Raw genomic sequence first — 22633 nt, forward strand, 5'->3', positions numbered from 1 at the left:
CACAAGTAATGTGTGCCCTGATAGATCATCTTGCCTCTTTCTTTTTGTCAACACTGATGCCCCCATAGCAAGTATTAATGACTGACCTTTGCAAAATCAAATTTTTTTGTTGGGGTAAGGGGACATGTCTGAAATTCAAGAGTCTCAGCCTACTTTAGAAGTTAAATACAGATATGTGAATTAGAGAAGAGTTGATTGCTCTAGGGTGCATGGAACCCACCAGAATATAAGCTCCATGTCAGCAGAAAGTTGTTTATTTTGTTCACTGCTGTGTCCCCAGCACTTAGAATAGAACTTGTCACATAGTAGTTGCTCAATAATGAATGAATGGACCCATGACAATACTCCTGTGGGACCCTGTGTGTACATTTGGGGAGAAGACCATTGCTTTTTTCAGATTCCCAAAGGGATATGTAACCCCAGACCGGGAAAGAATTACAGAATTAGGGTATAAAAGAGAGACCTGTTGATGGTGTGTAATCCACTCTGCCAAACCACTTCAGGCACATGACATGTGGATGTTGGGAGATTTTGTAAGGGGGACATGAACACTCACGTACCTTTCAAAGCTTCATTGATATAGGTTTTGTGGTAAAATATCCTATTGGTATCTTCCACTTTCGGATCTTTCAGCCCTGCTCCGTTTTCAGTGATGTAAATGGGGACGCCCCCATACTCCTCCTTGATCCAGTTGAGCAGTCTTCGCATCCCCCAGGACGCAGCTCTGTTCATTGCTGTGGAGGGCCAGGAAGAGTCCTCCCTCTCGGTCAGCTCCCGGTCATCTTCATAGGAGGGTGGGTTTAACCTCGGTGTTGCATGCCGCACGATTCTGGAGGAGTAGGTGTTGAGGCAGAACACATCGGCTGTAGCTGAGATGTACCTCTTCTCTTCCTCAGTGAAGCTGGGCAGGCGGGAGGTGGCTAAGTGCTGCAGTTCACTCCTGTTCCCCACTTTCCACTTCATGGCATCGGGATAGTCTCCGTTTCGGAAGATGGGGTGGGCGAACCAGCCCAGTGAGAACTGCAGCATTCGGTCAGCTGCCTCCACATCCCTGGGGACCCCAGGCGACTGGGGCTCTGCCCAGTGTGCACCAAGGCTCAAAGAGATGACCCCCTTCTGCTCTTGCCTGTACTTCTCATCGTAAGTGTGATAGACTCTGGCATGAGCTTTGATGATTGCATGGCCAATCCTGTAAGGTCCCCAGCCCGGGTCGTTCACGTTTGGGGGAAATTCCCCTGAGCCATACCCCAACCAGGCCTGGTATGTGGGGTCATTAAAAGTCATCCAGAACTTGACTCTGTCACCAAAGGTCTGGAAACAAAAGTCTGCATAGCTGTTAAACAACTCAATCAAGGAAGGATTCTCCCAGCCTCCAATATCCTGGAGGGCCTGGGGCAGGTCCCAGTGGAACAGTGTCACCATGGGAGAGATGCTGCTTGCCACCAAGCCATCAATCAGCCTGTTGTAATAATCAACACCACGTGTGTTGACAGAAGTGTTTCTTCCAGTCGGGAAAATCCGAGACCAGGAGATGGAGAAGCGATAGGCCTTCACCTTCAAAGCTCGAAGCATATTCAGATCAGCATCCAGATGGTTATAGCTGTCACAGGCTATGTCTCCAGTGGCACTGTCTTTCACGTTGCTCCCTGGTGTGTGGGTAAAATTATCCCAGATGCTGGGGCCTTTGCCATCAGCATCCCAAGCTCCTTCAATCTGATAGGCTGACGAGGACACGCCCCACAGGAAGTCATCCCGGAATGTGCCGTGGTAGAACAAATCTCTTTCAAACTTGGGTTGGTTGGAGAACTTTTCCCAGACTACTTTAGCCTTGGAGGGCACCTCGGATGGAAATGTGAAGGCTCTGATTTTCCGGGGGACGTTTGCTTTACTGGCTGGTGGCAGTCTTTTTACTACCTTGGTGAGGAAACCGTTCTTTTCAATAATGCTGGTGAAAAAGTAGGCAGATTTCCTGGGAGTCCTTGGCCTGCTGCTGTCGTTGAAGTTGACATGGTACAGCCCAAACCTCTGGCTGTACCCAGAGGGGCCTTCGAAGCCGTCGATGAGGGAACGAGCAATGTAAGATTGAACATCCACTGAGTCCTCCTTGACAGCTGTGGAGAAAACCAAAATTGGGATTGTTTTAAAGTCTGTTACTGATGTTGCTTTTTATTTTTATTATTTTTAAAATAGAGGTGTCTATTTGGGGTTTGTTAGCACTGCAGCCCGGGAGACACAGAGTCAAGAAGCACTTGAATTGTGTTCCGCTATAAAATGGGGGAGGCTTATAAAGACAAAAACTGCAAGGTTACATAAATTGTTTGTCGAGAATTAGGATTGGAGCTGGCAAGAAGTAAGGGTGTTTGTTAAGCAAGGATCGGTTGGGGTCTGAAATGATGACAGAGTTGCAAAGGGCTGATGTTACTTTTTAAAGGTTTTCCTTTCAACGTGAAAGTTCAGGAGGTGACCTGGGTTACCCCCAAAATTTTAACCCTTTTTCCTCCTCATAACAAGTAAAGGGAAAATCCATAAGACCCACACAAAACATCAGGCCACATCTATGGCCATAAGTCTCAATCCAAAGGTGTGTCCCTACCTTAAAATGAATAATAAAGAAAAAGTGCCCCATCTGCTAGTGTCAGGACTCCTTGGTTTAATACAGAATACATAAATCATTTAATCTTCAAAAAATGTGCTTTTGTTTTTTCTTATGTTTAGTAATATTGACATGAAATAATCATGCATTCCGTTTTTAAAAGGAGAAATAAAGCCTAAAAAAATGTATTCTCTGATTCAGTGGCTTGAATGGTGGTCCCCAAAAAGGTATATCCAAGTGCTGACTCCTGGTACTACTGATGTAACCTTATTTGGCAAAAGGGGTTTTGCAAATATAATTCACTAAGTTAAGGATCTCAAAATGAGACCATCCTGGATTAATCAAGGTGGGTCCTAAATTCAATGACAAGCATCATCATAAGTGACGTAGGGGAGAAGGCCATATGAAGATGAAGGCAGAGATTGGAGTCATGCAGCCACAGCCAAGGAAGGCCTAGAGCCACCAGAAGCTGGAAGAGGCAAGGAAGGATTCTCCCTTGGAGCCTTTGGATGGAAAGTGTTCCTAGTGACGTCTTGATTTTGGACTTCTGGCCTCCATAACTGTGAAAGAATTAAAAATGTTCTAGTGAGTCAACCAGGAATCAGATCAATAGCTGTGGATGATTGTGTAAGAGGTAGGTAACGTTGCTCATTCACTCAATAATTTAGTAAGCACCTACTTTATCCCAGGCTGTGCTAGGCTCTGGGAACATAAAGATTAATAAAAGCCTCATCGGTTAGTGGGCAGAAGGAAGAGCTGAGCCAGAAACAGAAGGGCCTATGGCTCCACGCACTGGATGTCTGGGCATATCATTTAATCTCTCAGAGCATCGGTTTTCACAGTTGTCCCATGAAGATAATATCTGCCCCTATTTACTGAACAAGGCTGTTTCAAGGATCACTTGAGATAATGTCTTAAAGGGATTCCTTGATACTGAGGAGAGTACAGGTGAAGTGAGGGTGTCTGACCTCACCAACAGTGGGATGTAGGTCTCCATTCCTTACTGCAGTGCCCAGGGCAGGGATCACTTTTTAACTCTTTCTCTTTGATTCTAGACAAGGCCTCAAAATCTTCTCAACACAGCCCTCTAGGCAGACAACTAGCCACTATCAGTTGATTAGGACTGACGTACGAGATGAAACCTATTTGCCGCTCCTTTTTACTTGAAATAAAAAGACATATAAGGTAAAAATGAGACTGTAGATATAGGTTAAGTGGACCAAAGTGAATGATGTGGAATGTAGATTTTATACCCCATTAAAGGAAATGAAGAACAGGCAAGGCTGGAGCGATGAGGGAAGATTTAATGGGCTGGAGTCCCACCCTGAGTGTCCTCATGCCACCCTGTAATGCCATCATCACCATATATTGCACTTTTCTGTCTGCGCCCCTCTGTAGACTCTGAGTCCCCTCTGGGAAAAGATGGCGTTGGTTCAGTATTGTACCCCTACTGTCTTGCACAATGTCTGACATGTAATGGGCACTCAATAAATATTTGTTACCTAAATGCGTTAAAAGATGATGAGGCTTGATGGATGGATAGGACTCAGACAGGCAGAGGGTAGAAGGGAGCACTGTAGGGACTAGGAATATGAAAGTAAAGGCTTGAGGCCTTTGAGGGAGAGAGTTAGGAGGCTGATATGAAGCACTCACACTATTACTACAAATACTACTTTTTGGCTTCATTTCCTTGGGAGAATGTCTTTGTCCCTTAAAACAAAACTCTGAAGACTTGATGAAATACCACCCACGTTCCAATCACCAGCATATCCACGTTCTTACCCTTGAGCACCTCATTGATATATTGATTGAAGTAGTCAATTCTCAAGGAATCATTGATGAGATCTTCACTTTCCCCTATGGGCATGCCATTCCCAGCCAGGTAGATTGGAACTTTGCCTCTTGTGTATTCCAAGGATACAAACTGCAACAGCCTCCTTATACCCCAGGGTACCACACGAATCCAAGGGGATTCGGTCTGGGGCCACACAGGGTCCACGTGTTGGGAGAAGCCTCCAATGGTATCATAGCTGGGGCCACAGGTATCTCCTTGGGCCTTGCTGATGAGGCGGGAAGTGTAATGGGACAGACCCAGAAAGTCAGCGGAGCCCTTCAGGAGCTGCTTCTCTGCCTCGGTGAACTTAGGGAGCTGGGCCACAGGAGTGGGGCACTGTTTGTTCGTCTGTTGGATCTGGGCTCTCAGGGCAGCCGGGTAGTCTCCATCCACAAAGATGGGGTGTGCAAACCAGCCCAGCATGAAGTGCAGGAAGCGTTCAGAGGCTCTCCGGTCCTCAGGCCTCTCTGGGGACAGGGGCTCTGCCCAGTCTGAGTTCAGCACAATGCCCACCCGCCCCTGCTGCTGTGGGCGATGTTGGCTGTTGTAGTGGTGCCAAGCCCTGGCATGAGCCTTGAGGACCACGTGAGCCACCTTGTGAGGAAGAAAGAAGGAAATACAGGTCTTAGTGACAACAACAGCACCCACAAGCCAATAACAAGTCAATAACAACAACGTCAGCAAGTCGACACCAAAGTCAGTAATGGTAGCAAGTTAATAAAGTCAACAGCAACAATGTCAACAACATCCACAACTGTGTCAACACGTCAACACCACCATTACCACCATCACCAGGTCGACAGCGACAGCACCACAACCACATTAACAATAACAGGTGTCAATGACTTCTCTTGTGTGATCCTCACTTATGTGGCAAGTACAAATACTATTACTGTGATACAGGTAAGGAACACAGGATCCAGAGAAGGGGAGAGCACAGGTAGTCTGACCTCAGGCCTGGATCATCACCCACAGTTCCTCTGCCTCTGCCCTCAGTAAGTGCTTTTTTTTTTTTTTTTTAATTTTTAAAATTTTTGGTTGCATTGGGTCTTCATTGCTGCGTGTGGATTTTCTCTAGTTGCGTCGAGCAGGGGCTACTCTTTGTTGCAGTGCGCGGGCTTCTCATTGCGGTGGCTTTTCTTGTTGCAAATCACGGGCTCTAGGCGTGCAGGCTTCAGTAGTTGTGGCACGCGGGCTTAGTTGCTCTGTGGCATGTGGGATCTTCCCAGACCAGGGCTCGAACCCGTGTCCCCTGCACTGGCAGGCGGACTCTTAACCACTGTGCCACCAGGGAAGTCCCAGTAAGTGCTTATTGACTAGTCCACAACTAATTGGCAGGGGCGATCATTTTAGTTAACATACAAAAGAGGGGAAAATTATTTCTAGCCTTCCTGTTCTCCTTTCTACTTAATGAAATCTAGGAAGAGAAACCACAACCAGGATCTGCTGTAGACTTAACTCATGGTCTTACAAATGGCAACATCTTTCCTTGGTGGAGCACCGGGAGAAACGGCAAAGGTGGGGTGTCTGGAGTATAACAAGCCTACATTTAAATATTGACTCTATCACTAACACACTCAGTAAACTCAAACCATCTTCTCTCTTGACTTCAGCTTCCTTGTCTGCAGGAAGTGGGTAATTATGGATCCATCCAGGAGGATTCAATGCAACTGTGTACACAGAGCACAGAGCAGAAACTTGGAGTGCAGGAGGAGGTTTGCTACCGCTTAGCGCCTTTTTCTTTTCCTTTTTATCATGTGAAGATGATGACACCTATGTTTGAAGAATTTTACACCCAAAACATGCTCTAGGAAGAGAAGCTCCTGACTGCTTCTAACGTCCCAAATGTTAGTTCTTAACTGGGTGGGTCCTAATCTCCAACAGCAAACTGTGCTCCTTTCCAAAAGGCAGGAAGGCTTCCCTTCTAAGCTTGCTGGTGTCAGGGCAGGGTGCTCAGTGGAATACTAGGCAACCATCAGAAACAATCACTGTGATCATGTAATGACATGGAAAAGGTTTAATGACATTTCAAGTAAAAAATGGGCACTGGCGTGATAATGTGTCAGTGTATAGGTCATTGTATATGTCCTTGATTGTAACAAATCTGCCACGCAGGTGGGGGATGTCGATAACAGGGGAGGCTATGCATGTGTGGGGGCAGGGAGTAAATGGGAAATCTCTGTGTCTTCCACTCAGTTTTGCTGTGAACCTGAAACTACTCTAAAAAATAAAAAGACACATGCACCCCTATGTTCACAGCAGCACAATTCACAATAGCCAAGACATGGAAGCAACCTAAATGCCCATCAACAGACGAATGGATAAAGAAGATGTGCTACCTATATACCATGGAATACTACTCAGCCATAAAAAATAACAAAATAATGCCATCTGCAGCAGCATGGATGCAACTAGAGATGATCATACTAAGTGAAATAAGTCAGAAAGAGAAAGACAAATACCATATGATATTATATGTGGAATCTAAAATATGGCACAAATGAACCTATCTACAAAACAGAAACAGACCCACAGACATAGAGATCAGACTTGCGGTTGCCAAGGGGGAGGTGGGGAGGGAGAGGGATGGACAGGGAGTTTGGGGTTGGTAGATGCAAACTATTACATTTAGAATGGATAAACAACAAGGTCCTACTGTATAGCACAGGGAACTATATCCAATCTCTTGGGATAAATCATAATGAAAAAGAATACTTAAAAAAAGAATGTCCAGGGAGCCTGAACCAAGATGGCGGAGTAGAAGGACGTGCTCTCACTCCCTCTTACGAGAACACCAGAATCACAACTAGCTGCTAGACAGTCATCGACAGGAAGACACTGGAACTCACCAAAAAAGATACCCCACATCCAAAGACAAAGGAGAAGCCACAATGAGACGGTAGGAAGGGCGCAATCACAGTAAAATCAAATCCCATAACTGCTGGGTGGGTGACTCACAGACTGGAGAACACTTATACCACAGAAGTCCACCCACTGGAATGAAGGTTCTGAGCCCCACGTCAGGCTTCCCAACCTGGGGGTCTGGCAACAGGAGGAGGAATTCCTAGAGAATCAGACTTTGAAGCCTAGTGGGGTTTGGTTGCAGGACTTCGACAGGACTGGGGGAAACAGAGACTCCACTCTTGGAGGGCACACACAAAGTAGTGTGTGCATCGGGACCCAGGGGAAGGAGCACTGACCCCAAGGGAGACTGAACCAGACCTGCCTGCTAGTGTTGGAGGGTCTCCTGCAGAGGTGGGGGGTGGCTGTGGCTCACCATGAGGAAAAGGACACTGGCAGCAGAAGTTCTGGGAAGTACTCCTTGGTGTGAGCCCTCCCAGAGTCTGCCATTAGCCCCACCAAAGAGCCCAGGTAGGCTCCAGTGTTGGGTTGCCTCAGGCCAAACACCAACAGAGAGGGAATTCAGCCCCACCCATCAGCATTCAATCGGATTAAAGTTTTACTAAGCTCTGCCCACCAGAGCAACAGTCAGCTCTATCCACCACCCATCTCTCCCATCACGAAACGTGCACAACCCTCTTAGATAGACTCATCCACCAGAGAGCAGACAGCAGAAACAAGAAGAACTACAATCCTGCAGCCTGGGGAACAAAAACCACATTCACAGAAAGATAGACAAGATGAAAAGGCAGAGGGCTATGTACCAGATGAAGGAACAAGATAAAACCCCAGAAAAACAACTAAATGAAGTGGAGATAGGCAACCTTCCAGAAAAAGAATTCAGAATAATGATAGTGACATGATCCAGGACCTCGGAAAAAGAATGGAGGCAAAGATCGAGAAGATGCAAGAAATGTTTAACAAAGACCTAGAAGAATTAAAGAACAAACAGAGATGAACAATACGATAACTGAAATGAAAACTACACTAGAAGGAATCAATAGCAGAATAACTGAGGCAGAAGAACGGATAAGTGACCTGGAAGACAGAATGGTGGAATTCACTGCTGCAGAACAGAATAAAGCAAAAAACATGAAAAGAAATGAAGACAGCCTAAGAGACATCTGGGACAACATTAAACGCAACAACATTCACATTATAGAGGTCCCAGAAGGAGAAGAGAGAGAGAAAGGACCAGAGAAAATATTTGAAGAGATTATAGTCGAAAACTTCCCTAACACGGGAAAGGAAATAGCCACCCAAGTCCAGGAAGCGCAGAGAGTCCCATACAGGATAAACTCAAGGAGAAACACGCCGAGACACATAGTAATCAAATTGGCAAAAATTAAAGACAAAGAAAAATTATTGAAAGCAGCAGGGAAAAACGACAAATAACATACAAGGGACCTCCCATAAGGTTAACAGCTGATTTCTCAGCAGAAACTCTACAAGCCAGAAGGGAGTGGCATGATATACTTAAAGTGATGAAAGGGAAGAACCTACAACCAAGATTACTCTACACGGCAAGGATCTCATTCAGATTCGATGAAGAAATCAAAAGCTTTACAGACAAGCAAAAGCTAAGAGAATTCAGCACCACCAAACCAGGTCTACAACAAATGCTAAAGGAACTTCTTTAAGTGGGAAACACAAGAGAAGAAAAGGACTGACAAAAACAAAAACATAACAATTAAGAAAATGGTCATAGGAACATACATATCGATAATTACCTTAAACGTGAACGGATTAAATGCTCCAACCAAAAAGACACAGGCTTGCTGAATGGATACAAAAACAAGACCCATCTATATGCTGTCTACAAGAGACCCACTTCAGACCTAGGGACACATACAGACTGAAAGTGAGGGGATGGAAAAAGATATTCCATGCAAATGGAAATCAAAAGAAAGCTGGAGTAGCTATACTCATATCACATAAAATAGACTTTAAAATAAAGAATACAAGAGGCAAGGAAGGACACTACATAATCATCAAGGGATCAATCCAAGAAGAAGTTATAACAATTATAAATATATATGCACCCAACATAGGAGCACCTCAATACATAAGGCAACTGTTAACAGCTATAAAAGAGGAAATCGACAGTAACACAATAATAGTGGGGAACTTCAACACCTCACTTACACCAATGGACAGATCATCCAAAATGAAAATAAATAAGGAAACAGAAGCTTTAAATGACACAATAGACCAGATAGATTTCATTGATATTTATAGGACATTCCATCCAAAAACAGCAGATTACACGTTCTTCTCAAGTGCGCACGGAACATTCTCCAGGATAGATCACATCTTGGGTCACAAATCAAGCCTCAGTAAATTTAAGAAAATTGAAATCATATCAAGCATCTTTTCTGACCACAATGCTATGAGATTAGAAATGAATTACAGGGAAAAAAAACGTAAAAAACACAAACACATGGAGGCTAAACAATACGTTACTAAATAACTAAGAGATCACTAAAGAAATCAAAGAGGAAATCAAAAAATACCTAGAGACAAATGACAATGAAAACATGACGATCCAAAACCTATGGGATGCAGCAAAAGCAGTTCTAAGAGGGAAGTTTATAGCTATACAAGCCTACCTAAAGAAACAAGAAAAATCTCAAATAAACAATCTAACCTTACACCTAAAGGAACTAGAGAAAAAAGAACAAACAAAACCCAAAGTTAGCAGAAGGAAAGAAATCATAAAGATCAGAGCAGAAATAAATGAAATAGAAACAAAGAAAACAATAGCAAAGATCAATAAAACTAAAAGCTGGCTCTTTGAGAAGATAAACAAAATTGATAAACCATTAGCCAGACTCATCAAGAAAAAGAGGGAGAGGACTCAAATCAATAAAATTAGAAATGAAAAAGGAGAAGTTACAACAGACACCACAGAAATACAAAGCATCCTAAGAGACTACTACAAAGAACTCTATGCCAACAAAATGGACAACCTGGAAGAAATGGACAAATTCTTCGAAAGGTATAACCTTCCAAGACTGAACCAGGAAGAAATAGAAAATATGAACAGAGCAATCACAAGTAATGAAATTGAAACTGTGATTAAAAATCTTCCAACAAACAAAAGCCCAGGACCAGATGGCTTCACAGGTGAATTTTATCAAACATTTAGAGAAGAGCTAACACCTATCCTTCTCAAACTCTTCCAAAAAATTGGGGAGGAAGGAACACTCCCAACCTCATTCTATGAGGCCACCATCACCCTGATACCAAAACCAGACAAAGATACTACAAAAAAAGAAAATTACAGACCAATATCACTGATGAATATACATGCAAAAATCCTCAACAAAATACTAGCAAACAGAATCCAACAACACATTAAAAGGATCATACACCATGATGAAGTGGGGTTTATCCTAGGAATGCAAGGATTCTTCAATATATGCAAACCAATCAATGTGGTACACCATATTACCAAATTGAAGAATAAAAACCATATGATCATCTCCATAGATGCAGAAAAAGTTTTGACGAAATTCAACACCCATTTCTGATAAAAACTCTCCAGACAGTGGGCATAGAGGGAACCTACCTCAACATAATAAAGGCCATATACGACAAACCCACAGCAAACAGCATTCTCAATGGTGAAAAACTGAAAGCATTTCCTCTAAGATCAGGAACGAGACAAGGATGTCCACTCTCACCACTATGATTCAACATAGTTTTGGAAGTCCTAGTCACGGCAATCAGAGAAGAAAAAGAAATTAAAGGCATACAAATTGGAAAAGAAGAAGTAAAACTGTCACTGTTTGCAGATGACATGATACTATACATAGAGAACCCTAAAGATGCCACCAGAAGACTACTAGAGCTAATCAATGAATTTGGTGAAGTTTCAGGATACAAAATTAATGCACAGAAATCTCTTGCATTCCTATACACTAATGATGAAAAATCTGAAAGAGAAATTAAGGAAACACTCCCATTTGCCACTGCAACAAAACGAATAAAATACCCAGGAATAAACCTACCTAAGGAGGCAAAAGACCTGTATGCAGAAAACTATAAGATACTGATCAAAGAAATCAAAGATGACACAAACAGATGGAGAGATATACCATGTTTTTGGATTGGAAGAATCAATATTGTGAAAATGACTATACTACCCAAAGCAATCTACAGATTCAATGCAATCCCTATCAAATTACCAATGGCATTTTTTAAGGAACTAGAACAAAAAATCTTAAAATTTGTATGGAGACACAAAAGACCCTGAATAACCAAAGCAGTCTTGAGGGAAAAAAACAGAGCTGGAGGAATCAGACTCCCTGACTTCAGACTATACTACAAAGCTACAGTAATCAAGACAATATGGTACTGGCAGAAAAACAGAAACATAGATCAATGGAACAAGATAGAAAGCCCAGAGATAAACCCACGCACCTGTGGTCAACTAATCTATGACAAAGGAGGCAAGGATATACAATGGAGAAAAGACAGTCTCTTCAATAAATGGTGCTGGGAAAACTGGACAGCTACATGTAAAAGAATGAAATTAGAACACTCCCTAACACCATACACAAAAATAAACTCAAAATGGATTAGAGACCTAAATGTAAGACCAGACACTATAAAACTCTTAGAGGAAAACATAGGAAGAACACTCTTTGACATAAATCACAGCAAGATCTTTTTTGATTCACCTCCTAGAGTAATGGAAGTAAAAATAAAAATAAACAAATGGGACCTAATGAAACTTCAAAGCTTTTGCACAGCAAAGGAAACCATAAACAAGACGAAAAGATAACCCTCAGAATGGGAGAAAATATTTGCAAATGAATCAATGGACAAAAGATTTCCAAAATATATAAATAGCTCATGCAGCTCAATATTAAGAAAACAAACAACCCAATCCAAAAATGGGTAGAAGACCTTAATAGACATTTCTCCAAAGAAGACATACAGATGGCCAAGAAGCACATGAAAAGCTGCTCAACATCACTAATTATTAGAGAAATGCAAATCAAAATTACAATGAGGTATCATTTCACACCAGTTAGAATGGGCATCATCAGAAAATCTACAAACAACAAATGCTGGAGAGGGTGTGGAGAAAAGGGAACCCTCTTGCACTGTTGGTGGGAATGTAAATTGTTACAGCCACTATGGAGAACAGTATGGAGGTTCCTTAAAAAACTAAAAATAGAATTACCATATGATCCAGCAATCCCACTACTGGGCATATACCCTGAGAAAACCATAATTCAAAAAGACACATGCACCCCAATGTTCATTGCAGCACTATTTACAATAGCCAGGTCATGGAAGCAACCTAAATGCCCATCGACAGACAAATGGATAAAGAAGATGTGGTACTCATATACAATGGAATATTACTCAGCCATAAAAAGGAACGAAATTGGGTCATTTGTTGAGACGTGGATGGATCTAGAGACAGTCACACAGACTGAAGTAAGTCAGAATGGGAAAAACAAATATCGTATATTAACGCATATACATGGAACCTAGAAAAATGGTACAGATGAACCAGTTTGCAGGGCAGAAATAGAGACACAGATGTAGAGAACAAACGTATGGACACCAAGGGGGGAAAGCCACGGGGTGGTGGTGGTGGTGGTATGATGAATTGGGAGATTGGGATTGACATGTATACACTGATGTGTATAAAATGGATGACTAATAAGAACCTGCTGTATAAAAAAATAAATAAAATTTAAAAATTAAAAAAAAAAGCTGTTGTCTATCAGCTTCAGAATAAAGACTAAATACCTAAAAAAAAAAAAAGTCTATATGTGTAAAACTGAGTCACTTTGCTGTACAGCAGAGATTGACACAACATTGTAAATCAACTATACTTCAATAAAAACAACAAAACAAGGGCACTAAGCTGAGTACACACTGTGACTACACTATGAATGTAAGGAAGCCATGACTGGAAGGAAATACTGGTAGAACTATGAGAAAGATCTTTTCTTGGAAATCTTTCCTTAATGGTGTCATAATGTTTTGTAAATAAAAGGAAGAATTGAAAGAGAAAAGTGAGGTGGGGCTTCCCTGGTGGCACAGTGGTTAAGAATCCGCCTGCCAATGCAAGGGACACGGGTTAGTGCCCTGGCCCGGGAAGATCCCACATGCCGCAGAGCAACTAAGCCCGTGCGCCACAACTACTGAGCCTGCGCTCTAGAGCCCGCGAGCCACAACTACTGAGCCTGCGTGCCACAACTACTGAAGCCCGCGCGCCTAGAGCCTGTGCTCCGCAACAAGAGAAGCCACCGCAATGAGAAGCCCATGCACTGCAACGAGGAGTAGCCCCCGCTCGCTGCAAGTAGAGAAAGCCCGCACGCAGCAACGAAGACCCAACGCAGCCACAAAGAAAAGAAAAAAAAAAAAAAAGTTGAGGTGGACTTTCTTATAAAAGTCTCTGTAGAAAAGTCTCAGGAGCTACGGCTGTAGGGATGAGAAGCCTAAGGTGAAAAGGCTGGGATAAGTTTTACAACAAAGAGACAAACAGAAAGGTTCAAGCTTTCCCCTTTCAGAAGTGTTCTCTCTCTCCGTGGGTACAGTCACTTGCTGAACAAAAGCAGAATGGAAGCCTTGACTTAAGTGCTATATTTTGGCATTTCATTGAGTCATTTATTCACAGTATTCCAGCTCACTCTCATTGTGGGTATTTTGAATTGTTCTCTAATTTTCTAATGGGCAGTTAAGTGTCTTGATGGCACTTAACATCTAGCTTGGGGCCCAGTGAATGCTCCTCTTTCAGAAGAGAACAGAACCCAGAAGGTGCTGGGGGAAAGCTAGACTAATTGTCTGTCCTGAAGAATGCAGCCAGGGAAGCTGGTAGGTTTCCTGGGAGATTTTGAAGAAAAAGGGAAATGATGGATGGGACCCATGTTAAGCCATTTAAAATTTTGTCTCCAGGATATACATCCCCTTCTTGTTGAAACGATACCCTGATTGCCCTCTGGAAAGACCACCCTCTCACCTCCCCACCTCCCTGTCTCTCAGCCAGTGTGTTGAGGGGTAGAGCTGGGACCTCGGTCAAAACCAATCAGTGCCACACAGTCCCCTAGCCTAGACCCAGTGACTGGTTCAGGGATGGGCACGCGACCCATGCAGAGACCATGAGCACGGGGAGAACTTTCCTGGGAACGCCAGAACAGAGGCAAGCTGTCTTTTCTGTTTTCTGCTGATCTTGAAATATGAGAGAAGGATTGCGGCCATCTGGCTACCAGGCAGCCCAAGAATAAAGCCAGTGAGGGGAGCAAGAGAAGAAGAAAAATCGAGTCCTGGTAACATCATCTGTGGTCTAATCAAGCTCCACTCTGATCAGCTAAAACGAAGACTTTTCAGTTTCCAGAACTCAGACACTCCCTCCTTGTTTAAGTCAGTTTGGGTTGGGTTTTCTGTCACTTGCAATTAAAAGTCCTGGCTGACATGGAAAACTTGCTTTGGAGTCAAGGGACTTGGGCTCAAATGTTGGCTTCACACTGCTAACCCACTAGCAATGTCATCACCACCAATTGCTTCTCCTCCTAAGCCCCGATTCCCTCATCCATCAGAGCCGTTCTGAGGAGGTGGCAACAATTTTTAAAGTGCCAGAATAGTGTTTGGACAAATAAGGTGATTAACAATTTATGGTTCCTTCCATCCCTCTGATTTCCTTTAAAGGAAAAAAAAAGGGAAGACTTGCTGATGGGAAGGTAAAATAACATTTTTCCAACCCAATGTCCTTCCTCTTCCAACAAGTAGGCATTACAAGGATGGGAAGTACCTTAAAAGAGGCCACCCCTGGGCTGGAGATGCCCGGTGCGTGTTGGCCGGTGCCGTAGCCCGCGTAGCTCATCACCCATGGCTCGTGGAAGGTCACCCACAGCTTCACACGGTCCCCAAACGTGGAGAAGCAGAAGGCCGCATAGTCCAGGAAGGCATCCACCACGCTCTCATTCTGCCACCCGCCGCGATCCTGCAGGGCCTGAGGCAGGTCCCAGTGGGACAGCGTGGCCATGGGCTCGATGTGCGAGTCCAGCAGCCTGTCGATCAGCATGTTGTAGTAGGCGACGCCCCGGAGGTTGGGGCTCTGCCCCTGCCCAGTGGGGAAGATGCGGGACCAGGAGATGGAGAACTTGTAGACCTGGGCCCGGAGGCCACGAAGCAGGGCGACGTCAGTGTCCACCTTGTGGTAACTGTCACTGGCCACCTCTGGTGTTGCTTGGCCCTTGGCGGTGTTCTGGTGCCCAACTCTGTCCCAGATGCTCGCCCCTCTTCCGTCCTCGGCCCAGCCTCCTTCCACATTAAAAGCCCCTGTGGAGACGCCCCAGAGGAAACCCTCAGGAAAAACATCCTGCAGGAAAGCATCCCTTTCTGCCCTGGACTGGTTGGCAAACATTTCCCAGACTCTCTGATAGGCCGAGTGGGGCAGCGAGGAGTCTACTGCTGTCTCCGGGTCCAGCTGCAGGGCAGTCTGGAGGGTCAGGTTGTCAGTCAGAGAACAAGACCTGCTGCAGGAGTGAAGTGACATGAAGGGACATAGTAAGTAATGACTCTGTAAGTTACAAATGCACAAATGTAAGGTACAGCACAGAGTCTGTGCTTTTAACCACATATCACTATGTATGTGTGTAGATGTGTAGACATTTATGTGCATGTTATGTTTTATTTCAGAAATAAATGTATCTGAAATAAACATCAGAAATAAACATAGCTGAAATAAAGCATAACATAAAAATGCTATTCTCATATGCAATGAAGTCTGATATATTCTATTTACTTCTAATCTGTTTTCCTTCTCTCTCCTTCCTTCCTTCCTTCCTCCTTCCCTCCGTCCCTTCTTTCTTTATTGTTTTCTCTATCTGAGTCCTGTCCTGCAGGCTGGAAAGCAGTGCGTGATAACTGCAGCAGTTACAACAGCAGAGGGCAACCTTGAGGAAGGGCTGGTGGAGGTGGGTGTGTTTGACCTGGAGAAGAGAACACACATGAGGAGAGGGAGTGGAGTACAAGAGCACCTCCCTGTCCTTGGGCCATTGAGGGGCTGACACTTATACAAGGTTGGCCCAGAGCACAGAACCGGTAGAAGTGACGGGGACACTGCAGAAAGACCTCCCTCCCGCGAAGTGGAGCCTGGACATTCCAAACTTAAGCTCCTCCTATTTTATGAAGCATCAACTCATCTGCATTTGGTAGAAAAGTGGTGAGGGGAAATGATAGCCTATAGTTGTGGATTACCCAAAACAGATGAATGACTCTGGAGCACACCAGGGACATGGAGGGTTGCCCACTCAGGTGTTCTGACCCAACCCTTCTGACTATGACCATCCTTCTGGCTTGGGTGAGAAGAGGTCTTGAAGAAACAAACTGCCCCTGGATAACACAGAACTTGCCATACAGGCCTTGGAGCTGGGAGTCCTGGGTTTGCCTAACTTGGGAAGAGATTTAGCACATAAAGTCTCTATGCCCAGCCCTCCCGGTGCCCCTCCTTCAGCCACCCCTCACCCCCCACTCTAAGCCTCCTCAGAGCATCCCAGGTAATGCTCTTTTTCCCTCCTCTGGGGAGCAGTGCTATATCTCCTGCCATACTCTGTGCTAGAATCACTGGCGGGCCTCTCTGTCTCACTTCTGGGGTCTAAAACACTCCGACGAGAAAATGATGTCCATCCTCTCAGAACTCCCTTCCACCTGCCCCTGCAGGTTCTCCATCAACATCCACCTGAGTGAGAACCCCCCGGCCCCACTCTTGGTTTAACGTTAGCCAATGTTGGATCTTCCCTGCAGGCAAGGTACTGAGAGATCAAGGTGTTAGAGAATCCTGGAGCCGGTGTCTCATGTCATCTTGTGGTTTTGCAATCACTGTGATCTCAGGGTGCCCCCTTTCTTTTTCTTTGGCCATGTCATGCGTGACATGTGGGATCTTAGTTCCCCAAGCCAAGACGGAACCCGTGCCCCCTGCAGTGGAAGCACAGAGTCCTAACCACTGGTCCGCCAGGGAAGTCCCCAGGGTACCATGTTTATTATGACCTCTTGAGTTTTATTTTTCTGAAAAGATAGCCCAGCACTCCTCAGCTGACTCCAAGTGTGAACAGAGAGCAGTTCTGATCTACTTGCTCATCATACTGTTCATACTCCTAGCACAAAGCCTGACATGTGCAGCTGCTTAGGCTCTGGTGATCTGAACTGCTGAGTTGAAGTGAGTTGAGAGGATTGAACAATGGAAGGAGACACAGCTGAGGACAGCCAAATGTTGGGAGAGAAAAAGTACAAAGAGGTGGTGGCAACTGAAGTTTATGATCTTGGACAGAGCTGTGCTAGAAATGTCTGAGGTGAGCTCTAGCTGAAGGTCTGGGAAGCCAATGATTGCCTCCGGGCCTTGGTCCTTCCTTGACGCATGGTACATGATGTTAAGGTGTGTAACATACCCCCACGGAGAGCTGAGGGTTCTGGGAAACTCCCTGCACTGGCTTCCACACCAAACTTTTCTCGAGAAGCGCATTGGAATATAAGTTCATGAGAATGGTATAATTACGGAGATAACCTCAAATCTACTCTAATTTTTTTTTCAGTATGTCACTTACAAATTTTGGTACTTTAGTCATGTGCTAAGAAATTATTTGCAATCCCACAATAATTTAAAACCTTTGTCCTGAGAAACTGCTGAGTTAGGCTTCTGCCCCGCTGCACAGCTGGCTTTCCTATCTATGCCATCTCCTCACGGGTAAGATGTTTCACATTTTGTGTGAGGAATTGGTGCAGAGAACTCACCTTACTTACTCAGATCACATAACTTCAGGGATGGGCAGATCTATCATTAACCCAGCCTGCTCGTCCACAACCTCACAATGCCTCCAACAAGATCTAAACTAGAAGGCAGGGGTTTAAACACCAGCTCTGCTAGTTGTGTGCACCTGGGTGAACTAGAGGAGAACCGTGTGGTGGCCAGAGACACTGCTCCCTGCTTTCCCCTCTGAGCCTTCATCTCTTGTCTCTAGAATGGCCACGAAGGACTCACTGGTCCAAGAGGCAGATGACAACAGTCCCCTGAGTTTACACATGTGAAAGAACAACAGAGTATTCTGCAAATATCAGTTATTGATAGTCCAACGGGAAATCTAACATTACCTTTTCTTGGAACTTGATGAACAGCTCAGGAATGTACTAAGATCAAACCCAATGGTGAGCACTTGTTCTTCACTTATGGCTGTAAGAGAAGACGTTTAATTCACTCCACCTGAAGCCCAACCAACACTATGCATGACTACTATCAACAGTTTTCCTCATTTATACACCACACCCAAACCCCAAGCAATGGCTCCAAGCCCCTCTGGAAAATTCCACAGGCTAAAGATTTATAGAAGTCAAAAGTGATAGCACAGTGGTTCTCAAAATTCCGTGTGCATCAGCATCACCTGCAGAGCTTGTTCAACACAGATTGCTGGGCCCACTCCAAAGTTTCTGATCTGTTTCTGATCACAGTTTCTGATCTGAGGTGGGCTCTAGAATGTGAATGTCTAACAAGTTCCCAAGTGATGCTAATGCTGCTTGTCTGGAGACCAAACACGGAGAACAACTGACTCAAATATCAGAAGGGGGCGAAATTTTTTTTTTTTGGTAAGAAACTATACATAAACATAAAATTGACCATTTTAACCATTTAGAAAGTGATGGGATTTAAGAACGGAAATCATTATACCATCAAAGATGAGTTAGGGCAAGAGTTATTAAGTGGTATCCATGGATGCAGTTCAAGAGGTCTGTGAAGCCAGCTCAGCACTGGTTACAGGTGGTAGAAAGGGCACTACCAACTTCTCCCATATTCTGACCTTACAAGGAGACTGAACTGGATATCCAGGCATGCAGGAGCGTGCCCCTTGGCCCTTCCTGAAGAGTGTCTAGTGGCCCTCAGCCCCTGAGGCCTTAGTGGACCTCCTACTTTCCCTTGGCCGGATTGGACCAGGAGCAATCTTCTTCTTCTTCTTCTTTTTTTAGTCACACCATGTGGTATGTGGGATCTTAGTTCCCCAGCCAGGGATGGAACCCGTGCCCCCTGCAGTGGTAGCACAAAGACTTAACCACTTGACCACCAGGGAAGTCCCAGGAGCAATCTTCTGATGCATGGCCTACCCATCAGATTCACTCTCAAGAATTTGAACTAAGAGACACCAAGGAGATGCTCCATGAGCTGTGGGTCCTATACCTGAAGATTTTGATTAGGTAATGGGGAAATGAACAAAAGTAAGGTGGCTGAGGCAGCCCTGCCAAGGGGGGCAGAGATGAGAGACGTTAGAGGGAGGGGTAATGGAAGTGGACAGATGGGCACAGGGCAGTTGCCATGCTTACACCTGACATCTGAGGCCTGATGGTCTTTATTTCCATGAGACCAAGGCATCCTTACCATCCTTGTACAGAACCTCTCTTCTTTCTTGGGTCAGTGGGAGCTAAGGGATCAAGACCAACAACAAGAAGACAAGGGACACTAAACTCATCTGGGGTGGGCTCTTAGACCACCCCTCCTCTGGTCGCTCCTCCCATTGGAACCCCAGACTTTTAAAATAGCTACCCCACAAGCCAGTGCACCAAATATCACTCCAAACCTCTCCAGTGATGGTCCACTCACCTGTGAGAAGGCTGAAGAACAGATCAGATGGGTTCTTCTTGGTGGAGAGGCAGTCCTGGAGTTTCAGATTGAAGATGAAAACTTTCACTTTTGGCTCAATAGTCTGAAATGATATAGGCCAGCAAGTGAACTGAAGCTGCCTAGAGTAAGTTTTTTGTTAACAGGGACAGATTTTAAAGATGAGAAGTCACGACACTCAATTTGGTTTTGGAAATGACCACTAGCCATCTCAGTTAATAAAGAGAGCCGACTCTAGACTTGAGGGAGAAAAATCTACACTTTTCAATAACATAGACCATTCTCTACACTGACCCCCACCAAAGAGACAGGTTAATTTCTGCCATCACCTCAGGCTACAAGGTACCTCCTAGAACCAGTCACTGTGTTAGGACCAGGAACAAGGCAGTCTGCTCATGTCAGGGGCCTGTGCTGCTACAAGAAGCTCAATCAGGTGCCACCGTCACGATGTTTATGGATGTCTAGGGCTTGCTTCAAAACAATCTGGTTTGAGAGGGGGAAGGTAGGGTATAGATGAAACAAGATCAGCCACGAGTTGAGAGCTTTTGAAGCTGGGGATGGCTTCATTTTACTTTTCTTTCTACCTTTGGATATATCTGACATATTCCATAAAGAAATTTAAATGAAGCTATCTTCATTAAAATTGGAGCAGGTGTAATTTTTCTCCCATTTCTAGCCATTTCAGTGTCAAAAGAAACATCTTTAGGCTGACATGTTGTTTGACCTCACTTTAGGTTACCTTTTTTGGGGGAGGTTGGGTTTGGTCATTTTTCCCACACTAAGTTTTCCTCCTCTGAGTAGTTAACAGCCACTGAGAAATACCAATAGCAACTACTTAAAAAGAAGCCAGGCGGGTTCTTTATTTTCTCAGAGCAGCCAGTAACAATGAGCCTCAAGCCTTAATCTCTGAGAAACCAAGTAAGTCGCTCAGAACCAGTTGGAGCTGTGACCCACGTAGCCTTGTTCTTTCCCTGGGCCTGGTCAATGCAGTAAAGCCAAACTCCTAAGGGAACCGAGGGTTTTCCCCTGCCTGAAAGATCCATACGCAGTGAGGCAGCCTGTGGTATCACAGGACTGGAGAGCTGGAGGAGCCCTCTGCTGAGTGGGGAAGCCTCTGGTGAGCAAAGCCTCTTCTGAGAAGGGAACGTGGGACCCCTACATGTACCTCCTGCAGAATTCAGAACCTGTGGATGTGCTGTGGGTCCTCAGGCCCTAAGACACCTGCGTGCCAGTGGGGAGCAGCAGCTGAGGCTCGGAGAGGGGGTGCAGGTGCTCTGAGGAGAGTGGAGGGATAGTGAGGGCTGGCTTGTCAGGGTAAATATTTACATGACCACATCCATGAAATGTCTGTTTTAATCTCAGAATGAACACTGGAATTTGGATTCTCAGTAGCTTTCTACACAAGAGAGCAGAGGATCCATGTAAATATTTACCTTAACAAGCCAACCCTCATTATCCTTTCCAGGGAAGACTATCTAACCTCCAGATGTTCTCTATAGGAATCTCCCCAGATGCAACTCTGCAAGTATGTGGACTCTTTTATTTGTTTACTTATTTTTGGCCACACCGAGAAGCTTGTGGGATCTTAGTTCCCTGACCAGGGATTGAACTTGGGCCCTTGGCAGTGATGAAAGCACAGAGTCCCAACCACTGGACCACTGGGGAATTCCCTGCAAGTATATGGACTCTTGGAGGAAGTTCAGTTTACACATCAGCTGAAGCATTAAATGTCTAATATGCTCTCAGGAAACTTTGCCATTCATCATCAATATGGAAAATAGCTCAAATTACCTGCAATTTACTCAGCTTCTGCCGGAAATCTGCCTCACTTTGGCATTCATAAGATAAATCAAGAGAGAGGAAGTCAACTGCATCCTGGAAATAAGTAAATAGGATCATCAGAGCACAAGGAATTTCAAGACAAAGAACTGCTCAGAAGTATTCTTTTTTTGTTTCTCCCCTTATTACTAAAAGGAATACTCCAAAATGGGATTTTCCAAGGGAGAAGCAGGATGAGAAAAAGCTGGGGACAAAGTGAGAATGTGTGTGGGGTGTGCCTACGTGTTGTGGGGAATACATCACGTGTGCCCTCAGCAAAGTGCCTGGCACACAGGAAGCTCTCAATAAATGCACACAATTGAATGAGTGAATGAAAGAAGCACCATATGCTAGAAGGGGTGGGTTTCCACCAAGTGGATGAGCACGAAGGAAGGGAGTCAGAGGCCAGAGCTGCCCTGAGCAGCATCTCCTCACGGCCTTCCACTTTGCAGGACGGAGGCAGTGGGGCCCTCACCCACCCACAGGCCCCTTAGTGACTTCGGCAGACCCTACTGGGGTTTGGGGTTTTGTTTTAATTGTAGGCTATAGTCACTGGCTACGTTCAGGCCACAGTTTAAAGTCCACCCCAGTTGGCCCTAGCCTGGTCCACATTATTATTGGAGAACAGAACTCTCATGGTCCATGGACACCCCCGTCTGTGCTCCAATTAAGGACATACCCCTCTGCCCTGTCTCTGGCCTGCATATACTTTAAGAACTACAGATTCAGAGTCTAAACACATGCAGATACCACAGTGATTCCCTCCCTACCCTCTTCAGCGAGCCATTTCTATCCTGGCCATGACCAGATCATTGCCTGTCTTCTCCCCTTCTCTTCCCTTGGGACAAAGACCGTCACT

At 44.8% G+C, this 22633-nt stretch overlaps 1 protein-coding gene across 1 annotated transcript in view; it reads right to left on the bottom strand.

Annotated features, from left to right (window-relative positions):
* Positions 1-22633, bottom strand: part of LCT (lactase) — a 50011-nt gene that overhangs the window by 15911 nt on the left and 11467 nt on the right. Inside the window, exons 3-8 of the mRNA XM_061199497.1 lie at positions 21748-21831; positions 19939-20041; positions 18444-18522; positions 15106-15832; positions 4376-5021; positions 561-2111 (exon numbers count right to left, since the gene is read on the bottom strand). Coding sequence (XP_061055480.1) covers positions 561-2111; positions 4376-5021; positions 15106-15832; positions 18444-18522; positions 19939-20041; positions 21748-21831 — 3190 coding nt within the window. The remainder of the gene's footprint in view (positions 1-560; positions 2112-4375; positions 5022-15105; positions 15833-18443; positions 18523-19938; positions 20042-21747; positions 21832-22633) is intronic.

The sequence above is a fragment of the Eubalaena glacialis genome, chromosome 1 (genome assembly GCF_028564815.1).
Source record: "Eubalaena glacialis isolate mEubGla1 chromosome 1, mEubGla1.1.hap2.+ XY, whole genome shotgun sequence".
NCBI classification, from domain to species: Eukaryota; Metazoa; Chordata; class Mammalia; order Artiodactyla; family Balaenidae; genus Eubalaena; species Eubalaena glacialis.